Source organism: Lagenorhynchus albirostris, chromosome 7 (assembly GCF_949774975.1).
Source record: "Lagenorhynchus albirostris chromosome 7, mLagAlb1.1, whole genome shotgun sequence".
NCBI lineage: Eukaryota > Metazoa > Chordata > Mammalia > Artiodactyla > Delphinidae > Lagenorhynchus > Lagenorhynchus albirostris.
This window is the reverse complement of record NC_083101.1, coordinates 87,931,853-87,959,749: the sequence shown is the minus strand read 5'-3', so window position 1 is coordinate 87,959,749 and position 27,897 is coordinate 87,931,853. Positions and strand designations below refer to the sequence as shown.

General features: G+C 37.2%; 1 protein-coding gene across 6 annotated transcripts in view; it reads left to right on the top strand.

Moving 5' to 3' along the window:
* Positions 1-534: 534 nt before the first annotated feature.
* The window catches only part of LOC132523786 (zinc finger protein 782-like), a 54,723-nt gene continuing 27,360 nt past the window's right edge, over positions 535-27,897 (top strand). Inside the window, exons 1-5 of one of the 6 annotated variants that reach the window (XM_060155420.1) lie at positions 575-628; positions 911-1,037; positions 2,221-2,312; positions 2,843-2,893; positions 9,128-9,254. In XM_060155420.1, the coding sequence (XP_060011403.1) occupies positions 956-1,037; positions 2,221-2,312; positions 2,843-2,893; positions 9,128-9,254 (352 nt within the window). In that variant the 5' untranslated portion in view covers positions 575-628; positions 911-955. Of the gene's footprint in view, positions 629-910; positions 1,038-2,220; positions 2,313-2,842; positions 2,894-9,127; positions 9,255-27,897 lie in introns of those variants that run through there. The other 5 variants (XM_060155424.1, XM_060155425.1, XM_060155422.1 and 2 more) reach the window with 5 other exon arrangements.

Sequence of the window (27,897 nt, the reverse complement as noted above, 5' to 3'; positions counted from 1 at the left end):
CTTAGGGGTTAATGGGTCTGTTGGCTGTATAGAAACAGTGTAGAGGTCCCAAGTTGAAAAATTACAAAATTATAATTTTACAGCTATTTAATTTCAATCCTAAATGCCTCAGTCGTCCGGCTTTTTTTTTTTTTTTACAAAACCAATTTTCTTACGTAACTCAAAATTTTTTCACACTTTACCTACATAATGATAATTTTAACGTTTTCAATATCCAATCCATATTCAAGTTTCCCCAACTGTCTCCAAATGACTTATGAAAAAACTGCTAGTTCAATTGGGAGCCAATAGAAGACCACCCTTTGCATCTGGCATTTAAGTTGATATTTAACCCGTTCTCTTCAGGATCTTTGAGAGGCTGGGCAGGATACTTGTAAGACATCGCCCTTCAGCTTTCTAAAATACGTAAACGCCTAAAGAGTGACCGCAGCAGTGGACGCGGAGGTCTATGGGAAATGTAGTCTTGAATCCTTCTGTTTTACCGCGCGGCGCTCTGGGAAGGGGATTCTGGGCTGCTTCTGCGCGTGTGCGGCTGTATCCCCGCCTCCTCTTTCGTCTTCTCTGGACTCCAGGGAAGAGGTTTGGGAAGCTGGGAGTCGGCTCGGAAAGTGAAGGGTGCGCGCCTGGGGTGAGAGTGCGGGGGAACCAGCTGAGAGGGGTGCATTTGTGCCTAGGGATGGAAGCGGAAAATCTTTGGGACTCCCTCCCGCCAACGCCGGTGTATGCGCCCGGGCGGGCCCTCAGCCTGGGGGAGGCCGGTAGGGGGTGACCCCGGCCCTCGGGCTCCCGGGGTACAGGTCGGGCTGGTCCGGTTAAGAGCAGGTGCTCAGTGTAGGCCTGGGTGTGTGGGGACTGTGTGCTCGGCCCCGCCTGCAGCCCGACGGGAAAAAAAAGCCCATGTCGGCGGCAGGGGGCAAAGTGAATTTATAGTGCTGACGGTGGCCAGGGGTCTGCGATGAGAGCCCCAGCTCTGGAGCAGAAGGGCCCGGTAAATTACAGGTCTGTCACCTGTAAGCAGGGTTACAGAAGGAATCTGGGTAAGAGGTATTTCATATGAAAATGATACTAATGATGACTGTTTCATGGCGTTGTTTTGAAACTTAGATCTAAGTCATCACTTCTAAAGCATTTAGACTAGTGCCAGATACTGAGCACTGAGTAAGTGACAACTGCTATTATAGTTGGAAGACACTTTATTCTTTTCATTGGACGGCTTTATGTTATCTCACTACCACTTTAACAAAAACCGAGGCTCAGGTTTGTGGAACGGTGTGGTCAGGTCACAAGCTAGTAGTGAGGGAGTTTAGATTCAAGGGCAGGTGTGCTTTACTTACAGCCTCAGGCTTTGTCTAAATATCACACCTACCTAATACCGACATTGTAGCCTTCACAGCACTTAGCAAAGAGGCCTGTCGCTGGTTCCCAGAAGTATAAGGGAAAGTGAATGTAGATGGAATCCTACCACGTGTCAAAATGTGTTCTGGGATTTCTAGTGTCTCTTCAGGTCACTTGGGGCAGACAGAGGTCCCTGGCCCGTTCTGCATTGTCAGGCTTTCTGTCTTTTAAGTCTGGTATTATAATGAATTCCAAGAATTAGGTTTTTGCTCCTAAAATGAATTGTTTCTTGGATCCACGTCCCAGTTACCTTGAAACAAAGTGACCCTTGTGAAGTAGGAAGCAGGGAGTCTCTGTTAACAGGGAGTCTCTGTTAACAGGAGTCTTACCTGGAAGAGAGCACCCCTATGACCTTAGACCTCGTTCCAGAGCCTCAGAGCAGAGACAGAAGAGCCCAGAAAGGAGCAGATCCTAGATTTGCAAGATCAGAAGCTGTTCTTAATCTCCCTGCTCAGAATGAGCCAGTCTTGATGATGACCCCATCTCCAGAAGCCACCAGACTATGTGGCAGTGGGGGGTTTGGGCCAGCCTTGAGAGGAGCAAGGTGAGCTGAACTGGTCCAGGGGCAGGCTATTCAGGAAAGGCCATTTTTGCTGGAGAGCTTGTGAGGGTGAGGTCTGGGGGTAAGGGATAACCAGGCAGAGGGAGGAAATGCTGTCTCCACTCCCCTTAAATGCCCCCCCCAAAGATGCTGTGTTGCTGTCACGTGTGTCTATCACCACATGTGACACTAGTGATATGCTGACCTCACAAGGATCCCAGAATGATGATATGTGAAGGGTTTTCCAAGGTCATCTATTTCTAACTCTCTTGAAATCTTTAAAGACATCGGGCCTGAAAAGTTCAGTGACTTGTCCAGGGAAACCCAGTTTGTTTGTTACAGAATCAGGAAAACAGTGCACTTCGCCCTCTCACAGGTAGGTCACCAAAAGGGCCTTTTGACAAATATATCACGGCTGAAACAATTAAAATTTCCTGCCTTAAGGCATCCCATCTCTTTTATTAGGCTTTCTGTAGATTGTTTATACCAGCGGGTAAATAATATTAATAAGAAAAATAGATAAATGGTGCATACTGAGTATTGTTCTGCTACGTTAATTTTAATGAAAGTATAGTGTTTTATCCTTTGGTGTATTTAATTCAGCTAATCTTCTGTTGTTTTTATTTACTTGTGTTAGGACACATGCATTATTTTTAAAGTGATTGAGAAAAGTTTACATTCACTCAGTTAAAAACTGCAGATTTAATCCTCATGGTCATCTCAGAGTCACACAAAGACAGGTGGTACCACCTGTATGTGATCACTCTAGTGCCTTTTCAAGGCCGAGAGGGCCCTATGCCTATAAGGAAGATGATCCCCACCTGGGGTGCTGAGATTTTGGGGGGGTGAATCTAGGAGCTATAAGACAGGTTATGTCTCATGACACCCATCTTTCTGTCCCCTCAGCTGAACCACAGTTCTCTACTCTCCCAAGAGCAGAAAATGAACATACCTCAGGTGAGCTCTTTATTCTTTCCCCATTTTGCATTTTTGTGGATTTATAAGGTTAAGAAGCATCCATGCATTAAATGGAAAAAAATAAAAATAGATCAAGTCAATCTTGAGGGATAATATACACTATTTTACTATTAATTGTGATGTTTGCTGTCAGCTTTTGGTAGGTTACCTTTGTCAGGGTAAGAAGGTTGCCTCCATGTATCTGTTTGTTAAGATTTCACATTAGTCATGAATGTGCATTAAATTACATTGATTACATTTTGTGTATCTATTGGAGCAAAGCTATAGCTTATTTCCTTTAATCTATAAATACTGTAAACAGTATAATGGATTTTCTAATGTTAACTTAAATCCCTGTGTAGACCCTAATTGCTAATAAGTGTGGTAAGTTGCTTCTTACATATCTTCCTAGGACTTTTTGCTAATACTGTATTTAGGATTTTTATTTTTGTATCCACAACTTGGATTAGACTATGCTTTCTTGTTTCTGTGTCCAATTATGGTATCATGGTCACAGTCTCATAAAAGGAAATGGGACATTTTCCTGCTCCTTTTCTTTAATAATAATTTAGATGAGAAAATTGTGTTACATGTAGATTTTGTTAAACTCACCTATAAATTAGGGCCTTATGAAGACTTTTTGCATGAAGATTTTGATTAATTTATTGGTCATAAGTCTATGATGGATTTGTATGTTTTTTTTTTAGTGTAACTTTCCTCATTACGTTTTCATAGAAAATTGTTCATTTTTATTTATTTATTTTTAAATTTTGGCTGCGAAGGGTCTTAGTTGTGACACACTGGATCTTTGTTGTGGCATGCAGGATCTTTAGTTGTGGTATGCGGACTCTTAGTTGTGGCATGCAGAGTCTTAGTTGCAGCATGCATACGGGATCGGATCTAGTTCCCCAACCAGGGATCGAACCTGAGCCCCCTACATTGGGAGCGCAGAGTCTTACCCACTAGACCACCAGTGAAGTCCCTATTTATGTTTTTAAATGTATTTTCATGAGCTTGTTGATAGTATTCTCTTAGGATTTCAAAATCTGTGTTATATCAATAATTTCCTTTTTTGATCAACTTTAAAATTTTATTTCAGTGTAAAGCTTGCCAATCAGAAAAGGACAAAGTATGTTCTCGGCGCAATCTAAAACCAAGAATTTCTGTGTCTGAGGGTCTTAGTATTCTGTGCTGGCAGAATAGAATAGAGGAATTGGGAGTAGAGGAACGTGCACTTGCCATGTTTGTGCTTTCTACCTTTGCATACCCACCTATCAGCACCATTTGTTGACAAGAGTATCCTTTCTCCATTGAATTGCATTGGCATCTCTGAGGGAAATCAACTAGCAACCTATGTTTGGGTCTGTCTCTGGATTCTGTTCACTTCTTTTTTTTTATTTTTTAAAAAATTTTATTGCAGTATAGTTGATTTACAATGTTGTGTTAATTTCTGCTGTACAGCAAAGTGACACAGTTAAACATATATATACATTCTTTTTTGTATTTTCATTATGGTTTATCACAGGATATTGAATATAGTACCCTGTGCTATACAGTAGGACCTTGTTATTTATCCATCCTATATATGAAGCTTGCATCTGCTAATCTCAAACTCCCAATCCTTCCGCCCCCCACCCCTCCTCCCCCTCGGCAACCACAAGTCTATTCTCTATATCTATGTGGACTCTGTTAACGTCAGATGACCTTAATCCTTTTGCTAATACCACATTGCCTTGATGGGTGTCTCTTTATAGTAACTCTTGAAATCAGATAATATGTGTCTTCCAACTTGATTATTAGGAGTGTTTTGGAGATTCTAGGTACTTTGCTTCTCTATAGAAAGTTTTGAAAATTGGCTTGTCTATCTCAGGAAAGCCTGCTGAGATTTTGATTTTGACTGCACTGACTCTATAGAATCTGTAATATCGATCAATTTGGGGAGAATTAACATCTTGATCAAAATGTCTTCCAGTACATTAACACATTATCTCTCGCAATGTGGGGTTTTGAGGGTTTTCATTTTTATTCTTTTGAGTCAAAAGGATAGTTTTCACTTACAGTTTAAAAGTATAAGCCTACATTTTGAAGATAAACTCTAGTGGGGTAGTAGTGAAAGCAGGAACAATATAGGAGGCTATTTCTGTAATCCTAGCAATAAATGATGATCATTTAAGGGTGTTAGTTGCTTTCAAGTGGTCAGATTCTGAAGGTAATTTAAGGTAGAACCAACAGTCTAGGAGTGTGTGTTTCTTCTCCACAACCTTACAAATAGAGTGTGCTATCAAACTTTTTGAATTTTTACTAATGTGATTAAAAATGATAACTCAAGTTTAGTTTTACAAGCTTTCCTCTTCTCATGAGTGAGGTGGAACATCTCTTCTGTTTGTAATTCATCTATATTTCTTTTTTATTGAACTGTTTATTTCTTACTGTTTTCCTGTTGATGTGCTGATTTTAATTAATATATCCAATATATCTTTATAGCCATTTTTCAGTGATACAAATTGCACAATTTTCCTAGTTTTTCATATTTTTGCCTTGCTCATGTTTTTTTAATTTTTGCCATAAAGGCATTTGTTTTTTGTTTTTAACTGTGGTGAACTTTTTTGGCATTTAAAAAAATGTATTGAAATACAGTTGATTTACAATGTTGTGTTAGTTTCAGGTATACAGCAAAGTGATTCAGTTATACAAATGTATATACATATATATACACATATATACAGTATATAAATTCTTTATCAGATTCTTTTCCGTTATAGGTTATTACAAGATACTGAGTATAGCTCCCTGTGCTATACAGTAGGTCCTTGTTGGTTATCTGTTTTATATATTGTGGTATGTATATGTTAATCCCAAATTCCTAATTTATCCCTCCCCCCCCCTTTGCCGTTTGATAACCATAAGTTGTTTTCTACGTCTTTGAGTTTATATCTCTTCTGTAAGTAAGTTCATTTGTATCATCTTTTTAGATTACACATACAAGTGATATCATATAATATTTGTCTTTCTTCTTATGATAATCTCTAGGTCCATCCATGTCGCTGCAAATGGCATGATTTCATTCTTTTTTGTGGCTGAGTAATATTCCATTGCATATATAGAGATATATGTAGATATATACACACCACATCTTTGTCCATTCATTGGTTGATGGAAATTTAGGTTGCTTCCATCTCTTGGCTATTGTAAAATGCTGCAATGAACATTGGGGTGCATGTATCTTTTCGAAGTATGGTTTTCTCCAGATATATGCCCAGGATTGGGATTGCAAGATCATATGGTAGCTCTATTTTTCGTTTTTTAAGGAACCTCCGTACTCTTCTCCATAGTGGCTGCACCAATTTACATTCCCACCAACAGTGTAGAAGGGTTCCCTTTTCTCCACACCCTCTCCAGCATTTGTGATTTGTAGATATTTTGATGATAGCTATTCTGACTGGTGTGAGGTGATACCTCATTGTAGTTTTGATTTGCATTTCTCTAATAATTAGTGATATTGAGCACCTTTTCATATGCCTGTTAGCCATCTGTATGTCTTCTTTGGAGAAATGTCTGTTTAGGTCTTCTGCCCATTTTTTGATTAGGTTGTTTGGTTTGAGCTGTTTGTATATTTTGGAAATTAATCCCTTGTCAGTAGCATCATTTGCAAATATTTTCTCCCAGTCTGTAGGTTGTCTTTTCATTTTGTTCATGGTTTCCTATGCTGTGCAAAAGCTCTTAAGTTTAGTTAGGTCCCATTTGTTTATTTTTGTTTTTATTTCCATTACTGTAGGAGACAGATCCAGAAAAATATTGCTGTGATTTATGTCAAAGAGTGTTCTGCCTGTGTTTTCCTCTAGGAGTTTTATAGTATTTGGTCTTACATTTAGATCTTAAATCATTTTATTTTTGTGTATGGTGTTAGAGAATGTTCTAATTTCATTATTTTACATGTAGCTGTCGAATTTTCCCAGCACCACTTGTTAAAGAGACTGTCTTTTCTCCCTTGTATATTCTTGCCTCCTTTGTCATAGATTAGTTGACCATAGGTGTGTGGGTTTATTTCTGGGCTTTCTGTCCTGTTCCATTGATCTATATGTCTGTTTTTGTGCCAGTATCATAGTGTTTTGACGACTGTAGTTTTGTAGTATAGCTTGAAGTCAGAGAGCATGATACCTCCAGCTCAGTTCTTCTTTTTCAAAATTGCTTTGGCTATTCAGGGTCTTTCGAAGGCATTTGATTTTTATGTTGTCAAGTTTAGCAGTTTTTTCTTTTATGCTTCCTGGATTTTTAGTCATAGTTGGGCATTTCCCACTCTGACCTTATAAAAGAATTGCTCTGTGTAGTCTTTTAGAGTATGATTTTATTTTTTACAGTTAGATCTGGAATACATTTTAATTTTATCCTGCTCTGTGGTGTGAGATATAGATCAGTCTTTTCCCAGATGGCCATCTAGTTATTCCGATGACATTTGTATCTAGCCATTTCTCACTCATTTAAATGATGTCACCTGTATTCAAATAGGAAATTGACTCTGTTTATCATTTCTCCTACTACACAGTTTCTTCAGTTTAAGCTTGGACGTCTTTCTGGGCTTTCACCAGTGCCCTGTTCCTTTTTCCCACTTCTACATTTATATTAGATTGCGGGCAATATTGTTCTATTTTTTTTATCAATACTACCTTACCCTCTATCTTCCAGAATTTGTTCAAAATTCAGGCCTTGTGCTGGGACGTTTCTCTGAATTCCTCTTTTGTCATACTTTTATAGCTATAAAAGCTTTTTATTTTACCTGAATGTGTTTTTGGAGGCAGGGGATGTAAATGTGTGTGTTCAGTTTATTCCCTTGAACTAGAGAAATAATTTTTGCTTGTAATTCTCTCGTCTCGTAATTTCTGGTACTCTAATCTTTCTGTTTTCTCTTTCTATCACTTAGAAATTCTTTCTCTGCCTTCCTGGCCTATCTTTCTACCTGCCTTTTACATTTTGCTATTCCCTTGAATTTTGTACTTGCTCCTTTTCTTTCCTAAAGTTTCTGTGTCCTTTCTGAACCAGCCCTTTTTCCCTGATGACTTAAGTTACCATCTTAATGACTGTCTCCTAGATCCTTATTTTCATTTTAGATTTCCCTTCTCTGTTCCAGAATCTTGCAGCCAACGATGAAATAAATAATTCCATATGTTCCATGGGTGTTTTGAGTGCAGTTGAACAACATCTGCTCCCTGTGACCCAGCCTCTGATTCTTACTTATTCTTCCAGTCTCTGAGTATGGCATCAGCATCTACCCACTTGCTTGTGCAGCATCTCTGTGTATTAATTTCCCATTCTTTATCGCTGTTGCTTTGCCTTAGTATAGGTCATCTCTTAAACTGGGTATTTTGTTTTGTTGCTGAAGATATTGTCCACTATTCATATAGAACGATGGTTCCTAACTAGGGGTGATTTTGCTTCCCAGGAGACATTTGGAAGTATTTGGAGATATTTTTGATTGTCATGATTGGGAATGCTATTGATATCTAATCAGTAGAAAACAGGGATACTGGTAAATATCCTAAAATACACAGGACAGTCTTCCACAAAAATAGCATTATCTGGTCCAGAGTGTCAGTAGTGCCAAACTGAAGATACCCTGCTATGGAGCAAAGGCAGAGTTAGTCATCTTTTATAGCGTTTTGTTTTAAACTCTAAACAGTAAAAATATATCTGGAGAAAACCATGGTTCGAAAGTATACATGCACCCCAGTGTTCATTGCAGCACTGTTTACAATAGCCAAGGCAAGGAAGCAACCTAAATGTCCATCAACAAATGAACTGATAAAGAAGATGTGGTGTATATATATACAGTGGAATACTACTCAGCCATTAAAAAGAATAAAATAATGCCATTTGCAGCAACATGGATGGAAAGGTGGGGAGGGAGGGATAAATTGGGAGTTTGGGATTGACATATACACACTAGTATATTTAAAATAGATAACCAACAGGAACCTAATGTGTAGCACAGGGAACTCTGCTCAATATTCTGTAATAACATAAATGGGATAGGAATTTTAAAAAGAATAGATATATTTATATGCATAACTGAATCACTTTGCTGCACACCTGAAACTAATACAGCATTGTAAATCAACTATAGTCCACTAAAAAATAAAAATTAAATAAACAGTAAACATAGTAGGAGTTAGTTTTCAAAAATATTTTCCATGTCCCAATTCTGAACCCTCAGATTGATTAGAAATATGTTGTTAACAGGCATCAGTGTCATTCAAGGACGTGACTGTGGAGTTCACCCAGGAGGAGTGGTGGCAGATGGACTCTGCTCAGAGGACCCTGTACAGAGATGTGATGTTGGAGAACTACAGCCACCTCGTCTCAGTGGGTGAGCAGACCTTACCATGTGACTTCCTCAGGAATGCAAATTCAGTTTTTTCTCTTTTTAAATGTTAATCACTTTTGTTGATGAATATTAAATGGAAAATTTAGCACTTTTCAATGTACAAGTCAATAGGTTTTAAAAGATTATACAGGAGATTACCATCATCAAAATCATGATTTGGAATATTTTCATCATCCCCCCCAAAATTCCTTGTACCCCTTTGCAGTGAGTCCCCTCCTTTCATTCCTACTTCTCAGACCCCAAGCAATCACTGATCTGTTTTCTATTTCAATAGCTTTTCCTTTTTTCGAATTTTATATAAATGAATTCGTAAAGTATATACTGTGTTTTGTCTGGCTTCTTTCATTTAGCATGATGCTTTTGAGACTCGTGTGTGTGTGTGTGTGTGTGTGTGTGTGTGTGTGTGTGTGTGTGTGTGTGTGTATCACAGGTTTATTCTTTTTATCCTTAGTAGAATTCCTTTGTGTGCATATACCGCAGTGTGTTATCCTTTCAGTTCATAGACACATGGGTGTTTTTCCAGTTTGGGGCTGTTATGAAAAAGCTTCTATGAACATTCACATATAAGACTTTGTGTCAATATCTTTTCATTTCTTGTGTAAATACCTAGGAGTGGGCTTACTGGGTCTTCTGGTAAGTTTATATGTAACTTATTCAGAAACTGCCAAATGTTCCCAAGTTGGGTCTATTGTTTTTCATGCCTATAAGCAATGTCTGAGAGTTATCATTGCTCTTTGATTACCAACATTTCTAGTTGCATCTTATTGGATTTTAATTTGCATTTCTCTGGTAATTAACAATGTTGAACTTCTTTTCATTTGCTTTTTAACCATTCATAATCTCCTTTAATGAAGTGTCTCATGAAATCTTTTGCCCATTTTTTTTGTATAGTTTTTTGGTTTGCGTCTTATTGTTGACTTGAAGGAGTTTAGATCTTTATCAGATATATGTTTTGCAAATGTTGTATTCTCTAGCTCTGGTTTGCCTTTTTTTTTTTTTAAACATCTTTATTGGGGTATAATTGCTTTACAATGGTGTGTTAGTTTCTGCTTTATAACAAAGTGAATCAGTTATACATATACATATGTTCCCATATCTCTTCCCTCTTGCGTCTCCCTCCCTCCCTATCCCACCCTTCCAGGCGGTCACAAAGCACCGAGCTGATCTCCCTGTGCCATGTGGCTGCTTCCCACTAGCTATCTACCTTATGTTTGTTAGTGTATATATGTCCATGCCTCTCTCTCGCCCTACACAGCTCACCCTTACCCCTCCCCATATCCTCAAGTCCGTTCTCCAGTAGGTCTGTGTCTTTATTCCTATCTTACCCCAGGTTCTTCATGACATTTTTTTTTCTTAAATTCCATATATATGTGTTAGCATATGGTATTTGTCTTTCTCTTTCTGACTTACTTCACTCTGTATGACAGACTCTAGGTCTATCCACCTCATTACAAATAGCTCAATTTCGTTTCTTTTTATGGCTGAGTAATATTCTATTGTATATATGTGCCACATCTTCTTTATCCATTCATCCGATTATGGGCACTTAGGTTGTTTCCATCTCCGGGCTATTGTAAATAGAGCTGCGATGAACATTTTGGTACATGACTCTTTTTGAATTTTGGTTTTCTCAGGGTATATGCCCAGCAGTGGGATTGCTGGGTCATATGGTAGTTCTATTTGTAGTTTTTTAAGAACCTCCATACTGTTCTCCATAGTGACTGAACCAATTCCCATTCCCAGCAGCAGTGCAAGAGTGTTCCCTTTTCTCCACATCCTCTCCAGCATTTATTGTTTCTAGATTTTTTGATGATGGCCATTCTGACTGGTGTGAGATGATATCTCGTTGTAGTTTTGATGTGCATTTCTCTAATGATTAATGATGTTGAGCATTCTTTCATGTGTTTGTTGGCAGTCTGTATATCTTCTTTGGAGAAATGTCTATTTAGGTCTTCTGCCCATTTTTGGATTAGGTGGTTTGGTTTTTTTTGTTATTGAATTGTATGAGCTGTTTGTATATTTTGGAAATTAATCCCTTGTCAGTAGCATCATTTGCAAATATTTTCTCGCAGTCTGTAGGTTGTCTTTTCATTTTGTTTATGGTTTCCTATGCTGTGCAAGAGCTCATAAGTTTAGTTAGGTCCCACGTGTTTATTTTTGTTTTTATTTCCATTACTGTAGGAGACAGATCCAGAAAAATATTGCTGTGATTTTTGTCAAAGAGTGTTCTGCCTGTGTTTTCCTCTAGGATTTTTATAGTATCTGGTCTTATATTTAGATCTTTAATTCATTTTGTTTTTGTATATGGTGTTAGAGAATGTTCTAATTTTATTATTTTACATGTAGCTGTCCAGTTTTCCCAGCACCACTTGTTAAAGGGACTGTCTCCATTGTTTATTCTTGCCTCCTTTGTCATAGATTAGTTGACCGTAAGTGTGTGGGTTTATTTCTGGGCTTTCTATCCTGTTTCATTAATCTGTATGTCTGTTTTGGGCCAGTACCATACTGTTTTGATGACTGTAGCATTGTAGTATAGTCTGAAGTCAGGGAGCCTGATTTCCTCAACTCTGTTTTTCTTTCTCAAGATTGCTTTCTCAAGATTCGGGGTCTTTTGTGTTTCCATACAAATTAAAATTTTTTTTGTTCTAGTTCTGTGAAAAATGCATTGGGTAGTATCATCATTTTGAAAATATTAATTCTTCCAATCCAAGAACATGGTATATCTTTCCATCTGTTTATGTCATCTTCAGTTTCTTTCCTCAGCATCTTAGAGTTATCAGAGTACATGTCTTTGGCCTCCTGAGGTAGGTTTATTCCTAGGTACTTTATTCATTTTGATGCGATGATAAACAGAATAGTTTCCTTAATTTCTTCTAATCTTTCCTTGTTAGTGTATGGAAAGGCAATGGGTTTCTGTGTATTAATTTTGTATCCTGCAACTATACTGAATTCATTGATGAGCTCTAGTAATTTTCTGGTAGCATCTTTAGGATTTTCTATGGATAGTATCATGTCATCTGGAAACAGTGACAGTCTTAGTTCTTTTCCAATTTGGATTCCTTTTATTTCATTTTCTTCTCTGATTGCTGTGGCTAGGACTTCCAAAACTATGTTGAATAAAAGTGGTGAGAGTGGACATCCTTGTCTTGTTGCTGATCTTAGAGGAAATGCTTTCAGATTTTCACCATTGAGTATTACATTAGCTCTGGGCTTGTCATATATGGCCTTTATTATGTTGAGGTAGGTTCCCTCTATGCCTACTTTCTGGAGAGTTTTTATCATAAATGGATGTTGAATTTTATCAAAAGCTCTTTATGCATCTATCGTGATGATCATGTTTTTTATTCTTCAGTTTGTTGATGTGGTGTATCACACTGATTGATTTGTGGATATTGAAAGTCCTTGCATCCCTGGGATAAAGCCCACTTGATCATTATGTATGATTCTTTTAATGTATTGTTGGATTTGGTTTGCTAGACTATGTTGAGAATTTTTGCATCTATGTTGATCAGTGATATTGGCTTGTAATTTTCTTTTCTTGTGGTGTCTTTGTCTGGTGTTTGGTATCAGGGTGGTAGTGGCCTCATAGAATAAGTTCGGAAATGTTCCTCCCTCTGCAATTCTTTGGAATAGTTTCAGAAAGATAGGTGTTAACTCTTCTCTAAATGTTTGATAGAATTCACCTGTGAAGCCATCTGGTCCTAGACTTTTGTTGGGAGTTTTTAAATCACAGATTCAATTTCAGTAGTTGTTTGTTCATATTTTGTTCTGTTCATATTTTCTATTTCCCCCTGGTTCAGTCTTGGGAGATTGTACTTTTTAAAGAATTTATCCATTTCTTCTAGGTTGTCCATTTTATTGGTATATTTTATTGTCCATGTTGTTGGCCTGTAGTAGACTCTTATGGTCCTTTGTATTTCTGTGGTGTCAGTTGTAAATTCTCCTTTTTCATTTCTAATTTTATTGATTTTGGCCCTCCTCTTTTTTCTTGATAAGTCTGGGTGAAGGTTTTTCAATTTTGTTTATCTTTCCAAAGAACCAGCTTTTAGTTTCATTCATCTTTTCTATTGTTTTCTTAGTTTCTCTTTCATTTATTTCTGCTCTGATCTTTATGATTTCTTTCCTTCTAGTAACTTTGGATTTTGTTTGTTCTTCTTTTTCCAGTTGTTTTAGATATAAGGTTAGGCTGTTTATTTGAGATTTTTCTTCTTTCCTGAGGTAAGCTTTTATCGCTATAAACTTCCTCTTGGAACTGCTTTTGCTACATGCCATGGGTTTTGGATTGTCATGTTTTCACTTTCATTTGTCTCTGGGTATTTTTCGATTTCCTCTTTGATTTCTTTGGTGATCCATTGGTTGTTTAGTAGCATATTGTTTAACCTCCATGTTTTTGTGTTTTTTGCAGTTTTTTTTCTTGTGGTTGATTTCAAATCTCATAGCCTTGTGGTCAGAAAAAATGCTTGATGTGTTTTCAGTTTTCTTAACTTTACTGAGGCTTGCTTTGTGGCCCAGCATGTGATCTATCCTGGAAAATGTTCCATGTGCACTTAAAAAGAATATGTATTTTGCTACTTTCTTACGGAATACTCTAAAAACATCAATTAAGTCCATCAGGTCTAATGTGTCATTTAAGGCCTGTGTTTGCTTATTGATTTTTTTGTCTGGATGATCTGTCCATTGATGTAAGTGGGGTGTTAAAGTCCCCCACTATTATTGTGTTACTGTCAATTTCTCCTTTTATGGCTGTTAATGTTTGCATTATATATTGAGGTGCTTCTGTGTTGGGTGCATGTATATTTACACTTGTTATATCTTCTTGGATTGATCCCTTGATCATTATGTGGTGTCCTTCTTTGTCTCCTGTAACAGTCTTTATTTAATTTAATTAATTTTTTTTTTTTTTTGCGGTACGTGGGCCTCTCACTGTTGTGGCCTCTCCTGTTGCGGAACACAGGCTCCGGACGCGCAGGCTTAGCGGCCATGGCTCACGGGCCCAGCCGCTCCACGGCATGTGCGATCTTCCCGGACCAGGGCACGAACCCGTGTCCCCTGCATCAGCAGGCGGACTCTCAACCACTGTGCCACCGGGGAAGCCCCAACAGTCTTTATTTTAATGTCTATTTTAATGTCTATTTTGTCAGATATGAGTATTGCTATTCCAGTTTTCTTTTGATTTCCATTTGCATGGAATACCTGTTTCCATCCCTTCACTTTCAGTCTGTATGTGTTTCAAGGTCTGAAGTTGGTCTCTTTTAGACAATATACGTATGGGTCTTGTTTTTGTATCTATTAAGCCAGCCTGTGTCTTTTGGTCAGAGCACTTAATCTGTTTACATTTAAGGTAATTATCGATATGTACATTCTTATTGCCATTTTGATAATTATTTTGGATTTGTTTTTTTAGGTCTTTCTTCTTCCTTTCGTCTTTTCTTTTGTCTCTCGTGGCTTGGATTCCTCTTTCTTTTTCGTGTGTATCTCTATTATAGATTTTTCATTTGCAGTTACCATGATGTTTTTATACCGCAGTCTATATATCTATATACATGATTGTTTTAAGTTGCTGATCTCTTAATTTCAAGTGCATTTCAAATATCCTGCACTTCTACTCTCTCTCACGATTGCTGGTTTTGATATCATAATTGTGCCGTGGATGATTTCCTACCTTACTGTATGTTTGCTTTCCCATTTTGTAATTTTCTTGTTTCTAGTTGTTGCCTTTTCTGCCTAGAGAAGTTCCTTAGCATTTGTTATAAAGCTGGTTTGGTGGTGCTGAATCCTCTTAGCTTTTACTTGTCTGTAAAGCTTTTGATTTCTCCATCAAATCTGAATGAGATACTTGCTGGGTAGAGTATTCTTGGTTATGGGTTTTTCCCTTTCAGCACTTTAAATACATCATTCTAGTCCCTTCTGGCCTGCAGAGTTTCTGCTGAAAAATCAGCTGCTAGTCTTATGGGGATTCCCTTGTATGTTATTTGTTGCTTTTCCCTTGTTGTTTTTAATATTTTCTCCTTGTCTTTAATTTCTGTCAGTTTGATTACTGTGTGTTTTGGCATTTTCCTCGGGTTTATCTTGTATGGGACTCTGTGCTTCTTGGATATGGATGATTGTTTCCTTTCCCATGTTAGGGAAGTTTTCACCTATTATCCCTTCAAGTATTTTCTTAGTCCCTTCCTTTCCCTCTTCTCCATCTTGGACCCCTATAATATGAATGCCGGTATGTTTGACGTTGTCCCAGAGATCTCTTAAACTCATTGTTTTTCATCCTTTTTTCCTTTTTATGTTCTGCAGCAGTGATTTCCACCACTCTGTCTTCTAGCTCACTGTTTCATTCTTCTACCTCATTTATTCCATTAATTCCTAATTGTGTATTTTTTATTTTAGTTATTATGTTCTTCTACTCTCTTTGGTGGTTCTTTATATTTTCTGTTTGCTAAAAATTTCTTATAACTTCTCACTCTCCATTCTTTTCCTACCTTCTGGGATCATCTTTATGATCAGTATTCTGAACTCTTACGCAGGTAAATTGGCTATCTCCACTTCACTTAGTTGTTCTTCTGGGATTTTATCTTGTTCCTTCATCTGGGATATATTCCTTTGCCATCTCATTTTGTTTAAATTAATACTTGTATTTTATGAATGTAGTAGCTTAGTTACGTTTTCGACCTTGGATAAGTGGGCCTCTGTAGGGGATGTCCTATGTGTGCCAGCAGTACACTCGCCTCCCATCACCCAAAGGCTGGGACCAGCTCTTCCCAGGGTAGGTTCTGACCTGTGTTTGTGGACTCAGTTCTGTAGGCTGCACGATCATAATTTCCTTGCTTCCGGTATCTGCTCCCGGGAAGATGAGGTTTGTCTAGAGCCTTGTGTGGGCTTCCTGGCAGGAGCATTTGGTGCCTGCCCACTGGTGAGTGGAGCTGGGTCTTGGCCCTCTGGTGGGCAGGACCATGTCAAGGGCTGTGTCTAGAGGTGACTGTGGGCTCAAGAAGTCTTTAGGCAGCCTATCTGCTGATGGATGGGGCTTATTCCCCCCTTGTTGGTTGTTTGGCCTGAGGCGTCCCAGCACTGGAGCTTACAGGCTGTTGGGAAGAGCCAGGTCTTGATGCTAAGGACCCAAAATGTCTGCCTCCAGCCAGAGTTCATGTACGTCTCTGCTATGTCTGCAACCAGCTTTTATGACCCCAGAGAGAGCCATAGCCTCCCTAAGAGACCCTCCAAGACCAGCAGGTATGTCTGGCCCAGGCTCCTATGGAGTCACTACTTTTGCCTTGGGACCTGGTGTGCACAGGACCTTGTGTGTGCCCTCCAAGAGTGGAATCTCTGTTTCCCCCAATCCTATTGTGCTCTTGCAGTCAAGCCCCTCTGGCCTTCATAGCCAAATGCTCTGTGGGCTCTTCCTCCCGATGCCGGACCCCTAGGCTGGGGAGCCTGGAATGGGGCTCAGAGTTCTCATTCCTGTGGGAGAACTTCTGCTATATAATTATTCTCGTTTGTGGGTCACCCACCTGGGTGACATGGGATTCTATTATATTGTGAGTGTGCCCCTGCTACCGTCTCAAGGTTTCTTCTTTGTCTTTGGATGTAGAATATCTTTTTCTTGTAGATACCAGTCTTTTTTATCAATGGTTATTCAGCAGTTAGTTGTGATTTTGGTGTGCTGTGCCATTTTATCATATGTGGAGATTCATGTAACCACCACCACAATCCAGATACAAAACTAAGTATTCCATCACCACGAGGATTTCTCTCATGCTACCTCTTTATTTTCATACCCATCCCCTCTCCCACACTATGCCTAATCTCTGCCAAATATTAATCTGTTCTTCATCTCTATAATTTTGTAATTTCCAGAATATTATATAAATGGAATCATACAGTATTTGATATATTGAAATTGAGATCTGCCCAAGTTGTAGTGTGTAGATAGTTTATTTCTTGTTTTACTACAATGGTATTCCAGTCTATAAATGAATGTATTATAATTTGTTTAGTCATTCACCTATTAAAGGACATTTTGGTTGTTAATTTTTGGCTATTATAAATAAAGATGCTATGAACATTCATGTTCAGATTTTTGTGTAAAATAAATTATTATTTCTCTGGGATAAATGCCCAGGAGTGTGATTGGAGCTGTATGGTAAGTATGTGTTTTGTTCTTTAAGAGACTGTCAAACTCTGTTATCAAAAAGACCACGAATAACAAATGTTGGCAAGCATGTGGAGAAAAGGGGACCTTTGTATGCTATTGGTGGGAATATAAATTGGTGCAGCTGCATACTAGAAAACAATATGGAGTCTCCTCTAAAAGCTAAAGATAGAACTATATGATCCAGCAGTTCCACTCCTGGGTATCTATCCAAAGGAAATTAAAACACTTTAATTCAAAAAGATACATGCACCCCAATGTTCACAGCAGCATTATTTACAACAGCCAAGATATGGAAGCTACCTAAGTGTCCATCAACAAATGAATGGATAAAGATGTGGTATAGATACACAATGGAATATTTACTCAGCCGTAAAAAAAAGAGTGAAATTTTTCTATTTGCAACAACATAGATGGACTTGGAGAGTATTATGCTTTGTGAAATAAGTCAGACAGAGAAAGACAAATACTGTATGATATCACTTATATGTAGAATCTAAAAAATAAGACAAACTAGTGAAGATAACAAAAAAGAAACAGACTCACAGAGGGAACGAACTAGTGGTTACCAGTGGGGAGAGGGGTAAGATAGGGGTAGGGGATTAAGAGGTACAAACTACTATGTATAAAATAAGCTACAAGGATATATTGTACAACACAGGGAATATAGCCAGTATTTTATAATAACTATAAATGGAGTGTAACCTTTAAAGATTGTGAATCACTGTGTTGTACACCTGAAACTTACATAATCTGTAAATCAACTATACCTTAATTTAAAAAAAACAGAAACTGCCCAGAATGGCTGAACCGTTTTGCATTTCCACCTACAGTTTGTGAGAAATCCAGTTATTGATACTTTCTATCCTTCCTTATACTTGTTACTATTTTTTGTATTAGTGGTTGTAATAGGTGTATAGTAATATCTCATCTTGTCTTAACTTGCATTTCCTTAATGGCTAGTGATGTTAAATATTTTTTCATGTGTTCATATGCCATTTATATATTCTTTAATAGTAAATGTTCATGGTTTTGCCTATTTTTTTTCTACCTTTATTGAGGTATAATGATGAATAAAGATTGTATATATCTAAGGTGTAAGACTTTTTTTTTAATATATGTATACATTGTGAAATAATGGCCACAGTCAAACTAATTAACATACCCATCATTTGACATAGCTCCCTTTTTTTGGAGGTGGGGGGTGGGGTTTGTGAGTACACTTAGGATCAACTCTCTCGGCAAATTTCAAGTATACAGTATAGCATTGTTAACTACAGTCACATTTGTATATAAGATCTCCATAGCTTATTCATCTCTGGTTAATTGACCTTTGTACCCCTTGACCAACATCTTCCCGTTCCCTAGCTCGCCAACCCGTTTAAACCAACATTCTACTCTCTGTTTCTATGAGTTTGACTGTTTTGAATTCCACTGAGATCATGCAGTATTTGTCTTTCTGTTTCTGGCTTATTTCACTTAGCATAGCGTCCTCTAGTTTTATTCATGTTGGGGCAAATGTCAGGATTTCCTTCCTTATGTGGCTGAATAATATTCTATTGTGTGTTGATATACCACATCTTTAATCATTCATCTGCCAATAGACATTTTTAGATTGTTTCCAAATCTTGGGTATTTTGAATAATGCTGCAGTAAAAACGGAGTGCAGATATCTCTTCAAGATCCTGATTTCACTGACTTTGGATATATACCCAGAAGTGGAATTGCTGGCTCATAAGGTAGTTCTGTGTTTAGTTTTTTGAAGAAACTCTATTGTTTTGCATAATGGCTGTACGAATTTACATTCCCACCAACAGTGTACAAGGGTTCTGTTTTCTTCACATCCACAGCAACACTTACCTTTTGTCTTTTTGATAATCACCGTTCTCTAACAGCTGTGAGATGATACCTCATTGTGGTTTTGATTTGCATTTTCCTGATGATTAGTGACATTGAACACACTTTCATATTCCTGTTAGCCATTTGTATGGCTTCTTCTGAGAAATGTCAACTCAGGTCCTTTGCCCATTTTTATTTGCTTTTTTGCTATTGAGTTGTATGACTTCCTTATATATTTTGAATATTTACTCCTTATAATTATTATTGTTTGCAAATATTTTCACCCATTCTTTGAGTTTCCTTTCTCATTCTGCTGATTATTTCCTTCTCTTTCCAGAAGCTTTTCTGTTTGATGCAGTCTCACTTGTCTATTTTTGCCTTTGTTGTCTGTGCTTTTGTTGTCATATAAAACATTGCCAAGACTGACGTCAAGGAGCTTTTTACCTATGTTTTCTTCTAGGAGTTTTATGATTTTAGGTCTTCCATTTTTGTCTTTAATCCATTTTGAGTTGATTTTTATGTACAGTGTTAGACAAGAGTCCAAATTAGACTTCTACATGTGGATGTCCAGTTTTCTCAGCACGATTTATTGAAGAGACTATTCCCCCATTTTGTGTTCCTAGCACTCTTGTTGAAGACCAGTTGACTGTAGATGTTTGGATATGTTTCTGGGCTCTCTGTACTGTTCCATTGGTCTGTAAGTCTGTCTTTATGCCGGTGCCATACTGTTGTCATTACTGTAGCCTTATAGTATATATACTGAAGTAAGGAAGTGTGGTGCCTCCAGGATTGTTCTTCTTTCTTAAGATTGCTTTGGCTAAGCAGTCTTGAGGGAAAAAAACAGAGCTGGAGGAATCAGACTCCCTGACTTCAGACTATAATACATAGCTACAGTAATCAAAACAACATGGTACTGGCACAAAAACAGAAACATAGATCAATGGAACAAGATAGAAAGCCCAGAGATAAACCCATGCACCTATGGTCAACTAATCTATGACAAAGGAGGCAAGGATATACAATGGAGAAAAGACAGTCTCTTCAATAAGTGGTGCTGGGAAAACTGAACAGCTACATGTAAAAGAATGAAATTAGAACACTCCCTAACACCATACACAAAAATAAACTCAAAATGGATTAGAGACCTAAATGTAAGACGGGACACTATAAAAGTCTTAGAGGAAAACATAGGAAGAACACTCTGACATAAATCACAGCAAGATCTCTTTTGATCCACCTCCTAGAGTAATGGAAATAAAAACAAAAATAAACAAATGGGACCTAATGAAACTTCAAAGCTTTTGCACAGCAAAGGAAACCATAAACAAGACCAAAAGACAACCCTCAGAATGGGAGAAAATATTTGCAAACGAATCAACGAACAAAGGATTAATCTCCAAAATATATAAACAGCTCATGCAGCTCAATATTAAAAAAACAAACAACCCAACCCAAAAATGGGCACAAGACCTAAATAGGCATTTCTCCAAAGAAGACATATGGATGGCCAAGAAGCACATGAAAAGCTGCTCAACATCACTAATTATTAGAGAAATGCAAATCAAAACTACAAGGAGGTATCACCTCACACCAGTTAGAATGGGCATCATGAGAAAATCTACAAACGACAAATGGTGGAGAGGGTGTGGAGAAAAGGGAACCCTCTTGCACTGTTGGTGGGAATGTAAATTGATACAGCCACTATGGAGAACAGTATGGAGGTTTCTTAAAAAACTAAAAGTAGAATTAGCATATGATCCAGCAATCCCACTACTGGGCATATACCCAGAGAAAACCATAATTCAAAAAGACATGTGCACCCCAATGTTCATTGCAGCTCTATTTACAATAGCCAGGTCATGGAAGCAATGCCCATCGATAGACAAATGGTTAAAGAAGATGTGGTACATATATACATGGTGGTATATATAGACATGGATGGATCTAGATACTGTCATACAGAGTGAAGTAAGTCAGAAAGAGTAAAACAAATATCATATATTAACGCATATATGTGGAACCTAGAAAAATGGTACAGATGAACCGGTTTGCAGGGCAGAAATTGAGACACAGACATAGACGTAGAACAAATGTATGGACACCAAGGGAGGAAAGTGGCGGGGGGTTGGGGTGGTGGTGTGATGAATTGGGCAATTGGGATTGACATGTATACACTGATGTGGATGAAACTGATGACTAATAAGAACCTGCTGTATAAAAAAATAAAATAAAATTCAAAAAAAATTTAAAAAAAAACAGAATGCTTTGGCTATCCAGGGTCTTTTGTGTTCCATATGAATTTTAGAATAGTTTTCTCTATTTCTATAAAGAATGCCACTGAAATTTTGATAGGGATTGCATTGAATCTATAGATTACTTTGCATCATATGGACATTTTAACAGTATTTATTTCTTCAATTTGTAAACATGGGTTGTCTTTCCATTTATCTTCTTTAATTTCCTTCTTCAACATTTTATAATATTCAGTGTACAAGTCTCTGACCTCTTTGGATAAGTTAATTCCCAAGTATTTTTTAATTTCCTTTTTGGATAATTCATTGTTGGTATAGAAACACAACTGATTTTTGTAGGTTGATTTTTGTATCCTCTAACTTTCCAAAATTTATTTATTCTAACGTTTTCTTCAGTTGAGTCTTTTGGGTTTTCTACATATAGAATTTTGTCATCTGTAAACAGAGACAGTTTTACCTCTTATTTTTTTATTTAGATGTCTTTTATTTCTTTTTCTTGTCTAATTGCCCTGGGTAGGAGTTCTAATGCTATGTTGAATATAAGTGAGAGTGGGCATTCTTGCCTTGTACTGGATCTTAGAGGAAAACTTTTAGTTTTCCCCTACTGGCTGTGGGCTTTTCATATGTAGCCTTTACTAGGTTGAGGAAATTGTCTTCTATACCTATTTTGTTGAGAATTTTAATTGTGAATGGGTGGTGAACTTTGCCAAATGCTTTTTCTACACCTTTTGAGATCTTTTTTCTTTCATTTGTTTAATGTGATGAAACACATGGATTAATTTGCATATAGTTAACCATCCTTGTGTCCCAAGGATAAATCCCACTTGTTCGTGATTTAAGTTCTTTTAAATGTGCTGTTAAATTTAGTTTGCTAGTCTTTTGTTGAGCATTTTTGAATCTCTATTCATTAGGGATATTGGTGTATAGTTTTCTTGCCATGTCTTTCTCTGGTTTTAGAATCAGGGTGATGCTGACCTCATAAAATGAGTTTGGAAATGTTCCCTGTTCCTTTTTTAAAAAAAATTTATTGGACTATAGTTGATTTACAATGTTGTGTTAGTTTCAGGTTTACAGCAAAGTGATTCAGTTATACATATACATATATTCATTCTTTTTCAGATTCTTTACCCAGATAGGTTATTACAGAATATTGAGTAGAGTTCCCTGTGTTATACAGTAGGTCCTTGCCCTATTCCATTTTTTAAAAGAGTTTAAGAAGGATTGGTATTAATTCCTTGAGTGTTTGGTAGAATTCTACCATGAAGCCATCTGGCCTGGACTTTTCTTTCTCAGGAGGGTTTTGATTACTAATTAAGTCTTCTTATTTTTTTATAGGTCTGTTCAGGCTTTCTGTTTCTTCATGATTCAGTTTTGACAATTTGTATGTTTCTAGGCATTTATCCATTTCACCTCAGTTATCTAATTTGTTGGCCTAGGGGCAAGACGGGAATAAAGATGCAGACATACTAGAGAATGGACTTGAGGATACGGGGAGGGGTAAGGGTAAGCTGGGACAAAGTGAGAGAGTGGCATGAACATATATACACTACCAAGTGTAAAATAGATAGCTAGTGGGAAGCAGCCGCATAACACAGTGAGATCAGCTTGGTGCTTTGTGACCACGTAGAGGGGTGGGAACCACATAGAGGGGTGGGATAGGGACGGTGGGAGGGAGGGAAACGCAAGAAGGTAGAGATATGGAGACATATGTATATGTATAAATGATTTACTTTGTTATAAAGCAGAAACTAACACTCCATTGTAAAGCAATTATACTACAATAAAGATGTTTAAAAAAATCTGTTGGCATAGTTGTTCATAATAGTCCTATATGATCCTTTTTATTTCTGAGGCATCTGTTGTAATATCTCATCTTTTCATTTTTTATTTTGTTTATTTGAATTTCTCTTTTTTACCCTTAGTCTAGCCTAAGGGTTTGTTGATTTTGTTTAGCTTTTCAGGAAAACAACTCTTAGTTTATATTGTTCTGTTCTCTATTTCTAATCTAATCTTTATTGTTTTCTTCTTCCCACTAACTTTGGGCTTAGTTCTTTTTTCTATTTCTTTGAGATTTAAAGTTAAGTGTTTCTTTGATATGCTTCTTTTTTAATGTAGATGTTTATCACTATAAACTTTCTTCTTATACTGCTTTTGCTGCATCTCATATGTTTTAGTATGTATTTGTTTTTCTTAAGATACTTTTAAAATTCCCTTTTCATTTCCTTTTTGACCCAATATTTGTGCAAGAGTATGTTATTTAGTTTCCACATATTTGTAAATTTTCTTATTTTCTTGCTGTCGTTGATTTCTAGTTCAGAAAAGATACTTAGAATGATTTCAGTCTTCTTAAATTTGTTAAGACTTGTTTTGCGACCTAACATCTATCTTGCAGAATGACCCACGTGTGCTTGAAAGAATGTGTATTTTTCTGTTGGGTGATGTTCTATATATATATATATATACATATATATATATATATATACACACACACACACACACACACACACACACACACGCACACTCTAGAGTGGGTGTGCATATGTTTATAATGTTATACCTTCTGTGGAATTTACCTTTTTATCATTATATGATGATTTCCTTTGTCTCTAGAGACAGTCTGTTTGTCTGCTGTAGGTATAGCCACTTCTTTCTTTCTTTCTTTTTTTTTTAATGTGTTGTTGGATTCTGTTTGCTAGTATTTTGTTGAGGATTTTTGCATCTATATTCATCAGTGATATTGGTCTGTAATTTTCTTCTTTTGTACTATCTTTGTCTGGTTTTGGTATCAGGGTGATGGTACCCTCATAGAATGAGTTTGGGAGTGTTCCTTCCTCCACAATTTTTGGGAAAAGTTAGAGAAGGATAGGTGTTAGCTCTTCTCTAAATGTTTGATAGAATTCACCTGTGAAGCCATCTGGTCCTGGACTTTTGTTTGTTGGAAGATTTTTCATCACAGTTTCAATTTCATTACTTGTGATTGGTCTGTTCATATTTTCTACTTCTTCCTGGTTCAGTCTTGGAAGGTTATACCTTTCTAAGAACTTGTCCATTTCTTCCAGGTTGTCCATTTTATTGGCATAGAGTTGCTTGTAGCAGTCTCTTAGGATGCTTCGTATTTCTGTGGTGCCTGTTGTAACTTCTCCTTTTTCATTTCTAATTTTATTGATTTGAGTCCTCTCCCTCTTCTTCTTGATGAGTCTGGCTAATGGTTTATCAATTTTGTTTATCTTCTCGAAGAACCAGCTTTTAGCTTTATTGATCTTTGCTATTGTTTTCTTTGTTTCTATTTCATTTATTTCTGCTCTAATCTTTATGATTTCTTCTGCTAACTTTGGGTTTTGTTTGTTCTTCTGTCTCTAGTTCCTTTAGGTGTAAGGTTAGATTGTTTATTTGAGATTTTTCTTGTTTCTTGAGGTAGGCTTGTATAGCTATAAACTTCCCCCTTAGAACTTTTGCTGCATCCCATAGGTTTTGGATCGTTGTGTTTTCATTGTCATTTGTCTCTAGGTATTTTTCGATTTCTCTTTGATTTCTTCAGTGATCTCTTGGTTATTTAGTAACATATTGTTTAGCCTCCATGTGTTTGGTTTTTTTTTTTCCTGTAATTCATTTCTAATCTCATAGTGTTGTGGTCAGAAAAGATGCTTGATGTGATTTCAATTTTCTTAAATTTACCGTGGCTTGATTTGTGACCCAAGATGTGATCTATCCTGGAGAATGTTCCATGTGCATTTGAGAAGAAAGTGTAATCTGCTGTTTTTGGATGGAATGTCCTATAAATATCAATTAAATCTGTCTGGTCTATTGTGTCATTTAAAGCTTCTGTTTCCTTATTTATTCTCATTTTGGATGATCTGTCCATTGGTGTAAGTGAGGTGTTAAAGTCCCCCACTATTATTGTGTTACTGTCGATTTCCTCTTTGATAGCTGTTAGCAGTTGCCTTATGTATTGAGGTGCTCCCATGTTGGGTGCATATATATTTATAATTGTTATATCTTCTTGGATCGATCCCTTGATCATTATGTAGTGTCCTTCCTTGTCTCTTGTAACATTCATTATTTTAAAGTCTATTTTATCTGTTATGAGTATTTTCACTCCAGCTTTCTTTTGATTTCCATTTGCATGGAATATCTTTTTCCATCCCCTCACTTTCAGTCTGTATGTGTCCCTAGATCTGAAATGGGTCTCTTGTAGACAGCATATAAATGGGTCTTTTTTGGTTTTTGTTTTTGTGGTATGCGGGCCTCTCACTGTTGTGGCCTCTAGTGTCATGGAGCACAGGCTCTGGACGCGCAGGCTCAGCAGCCATGGCTCATGGGCCTAGCCGCTCCGTGGCATGTGGGATCCTCCCGGACCGGGGCACAGACCCGTGTCCCCTGCATCGGCAGGAGGACTCAACCACTGCGCCACCAGGGAAGCCCGGTCTTGTTTTTGTATCCATTCAGCAAGCCTGTGTCTTTTGGTTGGAGCGTTTAATCCATTCACGTTTAAGGTAATTATTGATATGTATGTTCCTATAACCATTTTCTTAATTGTTTTGGGTTTGTTTTTGTAAGTCCTTTTCTTCTCTTTTCTTTCCCACTTAGAGAAGTTGCTTTAGCATTTGTTGTAGAGCTGGTTTGGTGGTGCTGAATTCTCTTAGCTTTTGCTTCTCTGTAAAGCTTTTGATTTCTCCATCGAATCTGAAAGAGATCCTTGCTAGGCAGAGTAATCTTGGTTGTAGGTTCTTCCCTTTCATCACTTTAAGTATATCATGCCACTCCCTTCTGGCTTATAGAGTTTCTGCTGAGAAATCAGCTGTTAACCTTATGGGAGTTCCCTTGTATGTCATTTGTCATTTTTCCCTTGCTGCTTTCAGTAATTTTTCTTTGTCTTTAATTTTTGCCAACTTGATTACTATGTGTCTCGATGTGTTTCTCCTTGGGTTTATCCTGTATGGGACTCTCTGCCCTTCCTGGACTTGGGTGGCTATTTCCTTTCCCATGTTAGGGAAGTTTTTTGACTATAATCTCTTCACATATTTTCTTGGGTCCCTTCTCTCTCTCTTCTCCTTCTGGGACTCCTATAACGCAAATGTTGTTGCATTTAATGTTGTCCCAGAGGTCTCTTAGGCTGTCTTCATTTCTCTTCATTTTTTTTTTTTCTTTATTCTGTTCCTCAGCAGTGAATTCCACCATTCTGTCTTCCAGGTCATTTATCCGTTCTTCTGCCTCAGTTATTCTGCTATTGATTCCTTCTAGTGTAGTTTTCATTTCAGTTATTGTATTGCTCATCTCTGTTTGTTTGTTCTTTAATTCTTCTAGGTCTTTGTTAAACATTTCTTGCATCTTCTCAATCTTTGCCTCCATTCTTTTTCCGAGGTCCTGGATCATCTTCACTATCATTATTCTGAATCCTTTTTCTGGAAGGTTGCCTATCTCCACTTCATTTAGTTGTTTTTCTGGGTTTTTATCTTGTTCCTTCATCTGGTACGTAGCCCTCTGCCTTTTCATCTTGTCTTTCTGTGAATGTGGTTTTTGTTCCACAGGCTGCAGGATTGTAGTTCCTCTTGCTTCTGCTGTCTGGCCTCTGGTGGATGAGCCTATCTAAGAGGCTTGTGCAAGTTTCCTGATGGGAGGGACTTGTTCTCTCCTTTCTTTTGGTTACCATTTCTGTGGAATAGCCTTTTCCATCCCTTCACTTTCAGCCTATATTTGTCTTTAAATTTAAAATGAGTCTCTTTTAGATAGCACATCTCTGAAACTTGTTTTATATCCAGTCAGGTAATCTTTGCCTTTGATTTGAGCATTTAATATGTTTATATTTATAGTCATTATTGATAAGTGAGGACTTACTGTTGCCATATTGTTCATTGTTTTCTGTGTCTCTTGTAATTGTTTTGCCCCTCTATTCCTGTCTTGCTGTCTTCCTTTATTATTTAATAATTTTTGTTGATTTGCTTTGATTCTTTTTCGCAGTATCTTTTGTGTATCTGTTGTAGTTTTTTTCTTTGTTTTTAGTTAGCTTGACTTTTGCAAAAATATTTTGTAGTTATAACCATCTATTTTAAGTTGATAATGTCAGCTGCACACAAAAACTCCACACTTTATGTTCTTGTAGTCAGAGTTTGCTTCTTTTTCATATTATGGACCTATTATATAATCTTTATCTAATTTTTATCTTTTAATTTTTATATTATCATTAAAAGTAATTTAACTATTACAGTGTTACATTATTCTGTATTTATTTGCCTTCATCAGTGAGACTATTTCGTGTTGCTCTTTAATGTATTTTCATTTCATTTTGAAGAACTCCCTTAATTAAGCATTTCTTATAAGGCTGCTCTAATGGTTACAAACTCCATTGGTTTTTCTTTGTCTGGAGGAGACTTTATTTTTCTTCATTTGTAAA